The sequence below is a fragment of the Micropterus salmoides genome, unplaced genomic scaffold, assembly GCF_014851395.1.
Source record: "Micropterus salmoides isolate LMB-PRFRI ecotype aquatic unplaced genomic scaffold, ASM1485139v1 Ms_hic_scaffold_1, whole genome shotgun sequence".
In the NCBI taxonomy this organism is placed as follows: Eukaryota; Metazoa; Chordata; class Actinopteri; order Centrarchiformes; family Centrarchidae; genus Micropterus; species Micropterus salmoides.
Genome location: NW_024040040.1, coordinates 14,157,922 through 14,169,499, shown reverse-complemented (window position 1 = coordinate 14,169,499; position 11,578 = coordinate 14,157,922). Strand labels below are relative to the sequence as shown.

General features: G+C 40.0%; 1 protein-coding gene across 1 annotated transcript in view; it reads right to left on the bottom strand.

Annotated features, from left to right (window-relative positions):
• The window catches only part of LOC119915705 (guanine nucleotide exchange factor DBS-like), a 37,671-nt gene that overhangs the window by 4,212 nt on the left and 21,881 nt on the right, over nt 1-11,578 (bottom strand). Inside the window, exons 3-8 of the mRNA XM_038735407.1 lie at nt 10,290-10,404; nt 8,036-8,126; nt 970-1,083; nt 671-787; nt 311-460; nt 33-157 (exon numbers count right to left, since the gene is read on the bottom strand). Of these exons, the coding sequence (XP_038591335.1) occupies nt 33-157; nt 311-460; nt 671-787; nt 970-1,083; nt 8,036-8,126; nt 10,290-10,404 (712 nt within the window). The remainder of the gene's footprint in view (nt 1-32; nt 158-310; nt 461-670; nt 788-969; nt 1,084-8,035; nt 8,127-10,289; nt 10,405-11,578) is intronic.

The window sequence follows — 11,578 nt, the reverse complement described above, 5'->3', positions numbered from 1 at the left end:
CTATTTATGTATCTAATAATTCTCTCCTCTACCTCTGTACAGTATCTAAATTTTCCTGCTCATCATAGGTCATGTTGTATTCAGGGTCTGTCTGTAACGGCTCGTTGATACACTCCAGCAGACGTCCCCCTTGAGACAGTGCCACCTGCAGGTCTTCCTGGAAATTAAACAAATAATTTTCTTCAGCACTAACGTTTTCAAGGAAACTGCAAAGTCTCCTGCTTGCAGTCACCTTAAAGCATTTCACCAAATATCTATGAGACATATGGTTGGTTAACCAGTATGGAAAAGACATAGAAGCGTATCTGACCTTCATTTTATCCTTCTTCAGAGTGTGTGTGTGCAGCAGGTTGGTGGTAGCCTCGGCGTCGTTGGGTAATTCTGTCTCTGCAAGCTCAGTGCCGAACGTCTGCAGGGTCTGAGCCGTGGTCTTCACCATGAGGGCGAATGCCTCGATTGCCTGCGGAGGAGACATTCAGAACATATAAATATACAGAGGCCCATTCATTATGCAATCATACACTGGAGTCAAATCTCTTTTTCTATAAATAAGTTTTATGTCAAAAGATTTTTACTTTAAAATGTGAGAAAATCTCCTTCAAAACCTTATGTGTGTGTGTGTGTGTGTGTGTGTGTGTGTGTGTGTGTGTGTGTGTGTGTATACACATACAGTGCGGTGTGAGATCCAGCTGTCATGGCAGTACTCCTGCGTGCCTCCCAGCTCTGTGGTCAATTGTCCTGGGTCGATATAGGCATGGAGCTCAGTTACGGAACTAAGCATCACCACCTGATAAAATAAACACACACCACCAACTGATTATATGACGCATTATTTATTCAAAGATAATCCTTAATAATTTACAAGAGACCTTGTTTCATAATAAATGAAAGCAAAATTAATTCCTAAAGAAGATAATAAAATACAAAAAGGAAAGACATATACATGTAATGTACAAGTCATACTGGCACCTTCATTTTGAACTCATCCTTGTTGTACTTGAACAGGAAGTCTGACAGAGTCCGCTGGAGCAAAGTAGTGGGACGTAACACCAGAACCAAGTGTAAGTTCCCTGGAAATGAACCCTGAGAGAGAAAGGTAGGTCAGAGTTGTTTTAATATGCCTGCTTTCTTCCCTTCTAGGCATTACATTTTCTGTAACACTGTTTTTTTATTTAAAAACCGAACCAGACAAAAAAACACTTTGCATGCATTCCTTCCATTCCAAGTCCTATTTGATAGTCATCACTGTAGCCTGATTTCATGTTCAGCCCAAATGATGTTTTAATCATACACCTCACACTTCTGTAATCAGTATTCATTGTTCATTAGTACTTTGTTTCTTTTCATCTCCCATGGAAAAACTATAACTTATAGTGCAGATTTTCCAAAATGTTGTCGCTTCTGGGGGAGCTCAGATGTCTTTTTTGGGGAGCTAAGCATCTCTCCGTTCTTATACTTTACTATGTTGCAGCACAAGCTGTTTTTACCTGCCAATGAAAACAGGCATTTAGAATTATCCTTCAACACTTTCAGTACATAAAGGAAAAGTCTTGGGTATGAGGTATGAAGGTAGATGAAACAACTGCCCCTATACTGCAATTCTGAACCAACCATGAAGAGAGTTTTTCTTGGATTTAATGACCACTAAATCTCCTATATTCCTTTACAGTTGTTCCCTTGTTGCACCTCTCATCGAGATTGCTGTGACAAGGTAAATTAGTCCTGTGGCTTTGGCAATAAACACCGTTTTTTATCTCTCCACCTCCACACTAACTTAGAAGCGTAGAATTGCCTTTACACAGACAACAGCCCAAGATACCACTCAGCTGAAAGGCTATACTGGTGATGGCTTCCTCTAAAGGCCCGGGTGAATTGCTCCACCCTGTTAGGCATCATAAATCGATGTAGGATGACATGTACACACACAGACACGCACACACACTCGTACATACATACACACACAGGGCCAGAGGCAAGCTCAGAGATGTGTGACAAGCTCATGAAATCTTTAGCATTGCCATAAATAAAGTCTAAGAAGATGTCAAAAAAGATATAATAACATTGAAAATATTCAAGACATTTGAAAGATTTTATATGATTTGCTTAGATTATGTTGTAATATTTGCACTGCTTTTCTTGTAGCTCACCTCCCACTCAAACATCATAGGAATTCCTATTTCTTTCTGGCTTCTTTATAAATAATATATAAACACAACATTTTAGTAGAAGTATTGTCTACTGAGCTATGCTAGCTATTGCTGCTCATGCAAACAACCAAATGGCTAGTAACTTATAGCCCGACCATTAACATAGTACAACAGCAGTCTGAGAACGTTCCTATTTTATCTGGAAATGTTTTGTATTAATAGATCTGAGGAAACAACAGAGTAACTCGTGTCCACAATCTTGACAAAATGGTGCCACGCACTGACTGCATCCCTCGTCGCAAAGCCGATATTCATCAGGACCACAGAGAACATCCGGTAAAAAAAAACAAACAGACAACCGGAGTGCTTTTATAAAAATCAGTAAAGAAATACTGTACATGGCTTTAATTTAGTCTACAAGGAGACCTGCACTCTCACATACATATATCATAGTCATGAAATGCCTGCACGGCGTTGCCATGGAAACCGTTCTCCTTGGAAAAGGCGCAGAGAGATGGAGACAGAGAGAGAGCATGAAGGAAAGCAAGAGTGAGAGAGTGATGAAATAGAGAGAGTCAGCGTATGTGTGCGCGCAAGACAAATTAAAGGAGAGAGAGGGTGACAGATAGTAACTGATGTCTGTCTGTGTAGAGTGTCGATGGTGCTGCAGCTCCACTCTGCTCTTCCACTCATTTATTTTTGGCTCGCTCACACACTCACACAGTCATGTTTCCATCTCTTCAGAGGACATTACATTGACTTAAATTCATTTCCAGGACTTAGCCTAACCCCTAACTGTAACCATTAAGTTTAACCCTAAAATGTGATGATTTACATTATGGGGCATTATGAGTCCCCACAATGTGACTGTGTAAACAGATTCATGTCCCCACAACATGAGTAATACCTGCTCACACACTCCACTTGCTGTGACATTGATGAGTGACAGTCATCATATTCATAGCTCGTTCTACATGGTTCCTTTCCGATTTCCACCCAAAATTACACATTAAATAACACTACACGCTCACTTTCTGCTCTAATTACAGCAACTCACATCTGCAGGTAATAATCTGTAAGAAAGAATTAAAAATGCAATAAAAACACAAGTTGTAATTCAGCCAATAAGTGTGAGTGCATGTTAATTAGACAAAAATATATATTATATAAATATATTACCAATAACACAGCATACAAAACACAGTGAGCAATAACATATCTGTAATTGGAAGCAATTAAATTCAATAAACCCTGAGAGGTCTTGGCTTAATTTGTACCTCTGCATTAACATGACAATACACAATCTGCTCGGTGCATCCCCCCTGACTGATAAACAGACATGCTAATGTGCATTCACATCCCTGGATACACTTAAAAGATACATGTGCGCGCGCACACACACACACACTCACACTTCTCACAGATAAAAAGCACACATAAATAAATAATGAAGATTAGAATATTATTTTCTGTTGACCAGGGTGATTTATATTCTTTTTTTGTTGAGGCGGGGGGGGGGGGGGGGGGGGGTGGCACTCATGTTCTCTAATGACATCCACATTGTTCTCCTGGGAGCTGGATAGCCACCATATTAAACCACCTCCCTCCACATGCTCAACCCCCTCCTCCGTCGGTATCACTCCTTTTGCTTTTGGACATCATGAAATTTATCATCATAAGATTCAGAAGTGAATCTTCACAGAGGCTGCAGTTCTGTTAACCTCTCATTTGCACCAGCTGAGCCGTCTGCATTTCAGCCCTGCAGCATTGTTCCTGTGCGCTTGAATGACTGCATACTGTATTTATTACCCTAAATCACAAAGATGGACTGAGATGTGTCCCATCATTTGAGTGCAATGCATGTTGATTCACCCTGTTGACCCTTTATTATAATTAATGCAACTTGGATTGGTAACACTGTGGAGTAAGTATGGCTGATTAAGTGGAAGCCACCCAGAAAAGATACCGAACTAATAGGACAGGAAGGAATTGAAACAGTCAGGTTGCTGGGATCGGGAAAAAAAAAAAGAAAGAAAAGAAGGACAGTGACATATATGATTTATGCCGTCCACAGGAAGCTGTTGCTTTAATTCTTTGGTGACTGATTGAGACTGATAAAAGGTAAATTACTAACATGCCCCTTTACAGTAGCTACATTTTTCTGAACAAACAAGTGTGGAAATATTGTAAACAAATGATCTAAGGGGCTTAATGCAATTCATTTTAGCAGCGTAAGAATATCGCATTATTAACATATTGAATTTCTCTAGTTTTATGGGCAGCATTTGTTGCTTATTTCACAGTGACTATCAACTAGAGGTCAAAGTTCATCCTCATTTTTATTTGCCGCAATAACAAATCACTGTTCATGAGACTAAAAACTACTGGTCAGCGCCATCTGTGGATCGTCAGCCTATCCACAAGGCAGCATGAGAGCATCTGTGCATGAGCTGTACACTGATCTCTGGCTTTACGTGACAATGCAGTCCATTCCTTTTTTTCCCCCCCTTTCTGGCAACGAACCAGCAAATGGCAGCGAGTGACCTTGAACGGCATTGATGAGCGGAGCATCTCACAGTAAGACAAACCACCTTCAATCTCCAGTATGACTGCGCATCATTGGCTGGTGGACAAAGCAGGCGTGCCCAAGAAGGACATCTGCCATAGGGGGGATCGAGCAGAGGGGACTGGGGAGGAGAGCATGTGAGACACTCCTCTCACCACCTGCTCGTCATGCCTTCAGGTTAAGTTATATTGCTGCCTGCTTCCACCATGGACATCTCGGGACACAATCCACACACTCTGACTTCATCTCCGTTTATAAAACCAGCAGAGGATTGTAGCTGAAACACCTGGTGTATGTTTCTCAATGGACGTTATATTTAAGGATCATGTAATAGACGTAAAAGTCTAGATTTCAGAAGCTTTCGTCACCTGAATCTGCTGGTGGGATGCACAAGATGTTGACTGTGATATTTTTCATCCAATTCTCCACCTTGTTCTCTCTTATTTTATGTAAACTCTGTGCAATTGTTTGGACCTTCCCAAAACATGCCAGGTGCAGCATCTTGCCATCGATAAATAATTACTGTTAACAAAAGCAACGGCAACAAGATTATCAGCCTCTAACTGGCTGGCAGGTCAGTGGTAGATCTATTGAGCTGCTTTACAGCATGAAATAGGAAGGTGTAGAATTACTTCCAACACTTGGAAGAGCTTTATTTTAAGAAACAGGAGCCCTAAATCGTCTCATTGTAATATGAATTTTCAACAACAGAAATATAACCAGTATTCCCATTTGTTTTAAATGTTATTTTTCACAGTGCTGTGTGGGAAGTGAAGCAGAACAAAGAAGTGTAGTAATGGATAAAGAAAAGAGGAGAGAGGCAATCAGCAGGAGAGGCAAGAGCAGCATGGGAGATCCTTACTGGGGAACACTACTGGGTATGATAGGGTATGAGACTCATGTTATCTTTCGCTTTACCACTTTCTTATCTTTCCTTTGTTTTACTGTCATCAAGGAGAGACAGAGCACAAATTGCAATAATCTAAGGCAAAATCAAAAACATTTCAGGGAAGGATTATATATTTTCAATCAAGTGTTGGAACTACCAGACACTAAAAGGAACATGTGGTATAAATCAGTGAAGGTAGACTGTTTAATTTGCTTAACTTTTACAGCTTCATTAAGGGAAAACTTAAAGAGAAGTTCAATACCACTCTCATGTCCATGTTAAATGTTAAATACAAAGAAGAAGCCGGTTAGCTTAGCTTAGCTTAACTTAGCAGAAAGACTGGCCATAGGGGAAAAACAAACGACAACAAAACGAACCACCTACCAGAACCTCCAAAACTAATTTATTAACACATTTTATCCTGTTAGTTTGATCCGTACTCAAACCGAAGTTTAAAAACAACAATTCGTGATTTAATAGGGGTTTATGCCAAGACTCCAGGAAGTCACAGATAAAGCCTCTGTTTTACATTTCAGTTTTATACTGACTAAACAAACGAGATATAACATGTTAATTAGTGAGCTTTACAGGTGCTGGTATTGGGATTTTGTTACATTTCTAAACTAAACTACGCTAACCGGATACTGGCTCCAGCTTCATATTGAACGAACATCAGAGTTGTATTTATCTAACTGTTGGTAAGAAAGCAAATAAGCATATTTTTTTGAAATGTCAAACTGTGGCTTGAAGGTCTTGTCAGTCATTGATAAAAACATAAAATGATAATGATTAATGATCAAAGCGCCTTGTGTTTAGTGTTTGGTGAAGTGTTCTGAATTAATATAAATTTCTTCTCAGAACACAACATTTACACTTTACTGTTTCCATGTATCTTGTTTTTTTTCCCCCCCTTTCACACAGCGCTACAATAACACCAATTAAAACTACTGATTGATTCCCTGCTATCAGTACAACCCACAGTCCATCAGTGTCCCTTTGAAAGACATGGACTTGGTCAATGGACTGGAATAAGATAATAGATCTGGAATGGTCCATTAGGGCTGGTTGGGGGAGTGTGCAGATGTTTATGTGTGTACAGGTTAGCTGCCTGACTTTGTGGAATTCAGTTACTAAAGCAACGAGCCTCATAATTACTCATTTTCAAAATGGGGATAGTTTCTAAGAAATACTATGGTAAAACCATCAGGTTTGATGACAATCAGTGTCCAATTAGCATACATTAGCATATATCTGCATACACTGAGCACACTAAGCGGTGTAATACAGGATGAGCATCTTAACAACAGATGTGTAGGGTGTGGTGAAGCTTGGTCCGCATGTTGGCAGAGCTGGTGAATCATGATTCAGAGATGAAAGTGTGTGGAGGACATTGCAAAAATCAAGGAAGCCAAAAATCTATTTCACAACAAATGAATTAAGAAACAGAAAACTGAAGTGAAATGTGATGCTTCTAGAGAGATAAATGAGACTCTGTCCTACTAACATAAATATCAAGCAAAAAAGGATCATTTGATGTTTCTCTTGTACTGTTCAGATTTGTTCACCAGAAAATCTGCTTTAAGCTATATATATCACAAAGTGGTCAACCAGTGACCCTAACCACACACTTCAGATATAGCCGTTTCCTTTTCTACTTTTTTCAGAGAACAGCCATCAGTAACAACTTCTCAAGCTTGTCTGATCAACAACTCTTCCACTGCTCTGCGCTTTTATATTTTCTTTTCACAGTTCTCATGGCCCTCTTTCCCTTTTTAAGCATTTCCCTGGATACCTTCGCTTTCTACGTACTGCCTCTTCAATGCATCATCTTAGAGAGGAGTGAAAGTTTTACACTGTCCAAGAAGTAGGCTAGTAGGTTAATGGCACACAAGGCTGATGGTAAAAGAAAATTATTATTAAACAGAATGAGACTGATGGCTCACACAGTTTAGGCTTTCTATTTCTAACAGGACGGTATCTCATTGCACATACTATGTTCACACGCTGTGAGACTCCGCCACCCACTCCAATAACACGCTATTTTTAACTCCTCTCCTGCCTCGATTCCTCGATACAGAAAAAATTCAATTTGAAAGCACATGTCCTTCTTACACACAGCTAATGAATAAAATCTAAAACACACAGACACACACAGAGTACAGTTTGTACAAGCCAGTAAACACACATGAACAACCAAAACATCCATTACTGTCCAGTAAGTGGTGACAAACCAAATTATGCACACACATAGCTGACACCAGCAACTACACACGCAGATCCAAATAACACATGAGCATAATGCACAAACACCAAAACAGCTATTTATATTTCTCAGCAGTATATGATGCCCACAAACAATCTGATCCACTGCACACCTAGGCTAATTTCCTGCTTCACCTCCCCACATATACACATAAACACACAGGGTCTTACAGCGATGCGGAGCAGGGTAGCCCTGACGGCGGCCCATCGATCCAGTCGTCTGTCGATGACCAGGATGAAACCCACTCCTGATGCTGCAACACTGCAGAAGAGAAGCACACACTTATCATCAGGGAAACCACTTTTCTAAACGTGTGTTTCAGGTCAATATACTGTACGTGGCACCACATTGTTCCAACAAGGGACCTTTATGGAGTACGTTGATGTGATGTGTGGCTCCCACATCCCACATTAATCGGGGGCCCCTTAGTGAGCTCCAGGGTACACAGGGTGTCCCCAGCAAGGCTCCTGTCCTACTAATTATATCTAACAGGTGATAGAACATGTAGTGTAAGAATGGCTTGTTGATAAAATAAGTCGCAAATCACCCATTATGTGTGATATTCCTGCACTGCACTTCCCAGAGATCATTTGTTTTTCAAACAGTGAGGAAGCTGATGTGATTCTGCATATCAATAAATATATAAAATAGTTCAACGGAGGGCTGGACAGTAAAGTGCTTTCAGCTAAAGCTTTCATTAGCTATTATCATCAGGCTGGGTCACTATAACGGACAAATAATATCATATATAAAAATGATGTAAAAAGACAGACTTCAGTTGTTTTGGTTCGTCTTTGTGACAGGAATAAATATTATCTGGGGATTTAAAAGCAATCCTAGTAAGGGTTAAAATCTTGTTACCGACTGTGTGTCTGTGGTCATCATTTGCCATCAGTGATGATTATGAGAGACCCTTGTGATTACCATAGCAACCTTGGCTCTGTGTTAATGTGTGTGTGTGTTGTGCATGTGAAAATCATGCCATTGCACGGTCGGTGCCATATGTAGCAACCTCATTAAGCTAATGTGTGTATGTCAGTGTGTGTGTGTGTGTGAGAGAGAGAATGCAATATTTCCGGCAAAGGTCCTGCTGGACAAAAACTGACATGCATCCTGACACCTAAACACACATGCAAAACAGATGAATATTAAAGTAGAACACGCACATATACACACACACTGTGGGACCAACATATGAATACTGCTGAGTTGGTCCATCTGGGCGTCCTTATTAGCCAATTTTCATCATCACACACATACACACAGACATTAAGAGAATAAACACACTATAGTACCCAGTGAACGCGGCGACAGCAATTCCTCAGTCCATCTCTACAGGGTAAAAATCTTAAAACCAAATGAATGAAGCTGGCTGAATTGGGAAAATCTTTGCTATTCCAGGACAAAGAAAAAATAAAATCTTTAATATCCCTTTGTTATCATCCAGCAATAATCCATTTCTTTTTTTCCCCCCCTTATGCCGTTGTTGTCAGTTTCCAGTTGCTGCATCCACAATCATCTGTTTGCAGTTAGAGAGAGGTGACCGTTCACATCCTTAAAGAGCATCTCCCTCCTCCTTCCCCTTCTCCCTCTGCTCCTCCACCACCTGCTTCCCACCCCCGACCAATCAAAACCAAGCCCTGCATCTTGCTGTTCTCCCACAGCCAATCGGAGCTCGGAGTGCAACCGATTGGCAGCTGGGTGCAAATAGCTGGTGGGGGAGAAAGGGAGGGGACTCAGAGGGGGTGGTGGGATATGAAAGGTGAAAAAAAAAAAAAACAGAGGCCGCCATGACACACACAAGTACATATGTATATAGAGATATACAGGTTCATACATCTCCATCCTTTCTCCTCCCCTTAATTATGTGTCTGTATGCAAGAGTGAGTGTGTGTGATGGGAGTGCAGCACTCAGCAATAAAGGAAAGGTGAAAGAAAGGGAGGGGAGGAGGGACATAGAGAGGGAGGGCAGAATAAAGGAGAGGAGGAGAAAGGATAGAAAGAAGAAAAGAGGTGTATACTATGATTTAATTTGAATTAAAATTTACATTTAACATAAAGCCACACCTAAAAACCTTCGATCAGGTGTAGGGTTTATTTTTTTATTCAAAGCATTATATGCAAATTCTATTAATAAGTAGATTAAGATCATCTGATTTTAAGTCTTCAGAATTCTGTTGTTGTTTTTTTGTTTCCTTTCATACATTTTCGATCACTTATTTTTCATTGTATCTAAAAATCTATTTCTTTATGTCTTTTGTGTCGGTTTCCTTGTGGCAGGCCTTTGGTATTGTGCTGACCTCTGTTGGATTCACGTGGTACTGCACCTCCACAAATTGCCCAGAATCCCTGCAGTTTGTTTGCTGTCAAACCAAATGAAGCCGCAAAAAAGATGGTGTGTGAATGTGCACAGGCGATGCTCACCTGGGGACGCTGGTGAGGTACCGGAGGACATTTTGGACCTCCTCATCCTCCAGCTCGCTGAAAGCCGGGAATTCTGGGAAGATGACGATGGGGCTGCCGTTCATCCCACGCCCCCCTGGAGACAGAGAGGCCAGGGAAACAGAAACAGGTCAGTGACATCCAAGCAATTAACCTGAGGTTTTGGCATGTTGCTGGTAAGAGGTGTAAGAGGGATTATCATAGAAAGATTTTATTTGCCACAATAGAAGAGTATATTTTAACATATCTATGTCAGACCCTTTTGGTTTTTACTCTTCTACATAGATGGCACTTAACTTGAATATTATAAACTTTTTCCTATCTTCATAAACCTGATTGTTTAAATCTTACAAATCCATTTAAGTTCCAATCCTTAATTAAAGGAAGACATAATGACGGGCCTCAATTTAATTGTTTTACCCATTTTTCACAAGAACTTAATACAAATAACTTGAGAGGACAGTCATAAACTCAAAAAAAACCCTATAAAATCAAAAGGGCCTCACACACAAACACTTGGCATTCTCTTTCGCTACTGGGTCAAGTTGCAAAGCAGATCATCATGGTGATGAATTATTCACATGCCGTCACTGGGAAGGCATTATCGTCATTGTAACCCAACACAGGCCCCCAAGTGTGTGTTTCTGTGTGCATACATTTGTTTTTTTTATGCCGCTTTGTGTCATTCTGTGTAAGGGGGTCATTTGTGTAAAGATTAAAAAATGTCAAACTTCAAACTCTAAAAAAGTTCTTTATGGTTCTTTTCATGAGAAACTTTACTGTCCAAGACCAGACGACTTTGGAACTTTTTCAAGGACAGAGTGTGTGCACTTGACAGCAACTTTTCTAATAAAAGAAAAATAAATGGAGCAAAAGCTGAATATCATTATTTTTATGTCTAAATACTAATAGAAAATTAAGGGGTTGATTTGGAGAAGTGACACATATTTATATGGACATATATTTAGATAACTATATGGCAACAAGTTAATTAGGTCGATGCCTCCAAAGCTACAGCACAGAGGGCAGGGCCTCCAATACACACAGACTTTAAACTTATTTACATTATAACTAAAGTGTTTAGTTACCATTTTAACATTGTAAGATAATTGTTTCAAGTTATGCCACTTTAAAGTGTGTAGATTAAGTAGAAGTGGAGCTATTTCTGAATCTGTGTTACAAGACGTACATTTTCCAGCCATCAGAGACACACAGTCACTTAAATTTTAGCAGCAATTTTGTCACTGTTTGACAAAAAAGAAAGCCTTCGA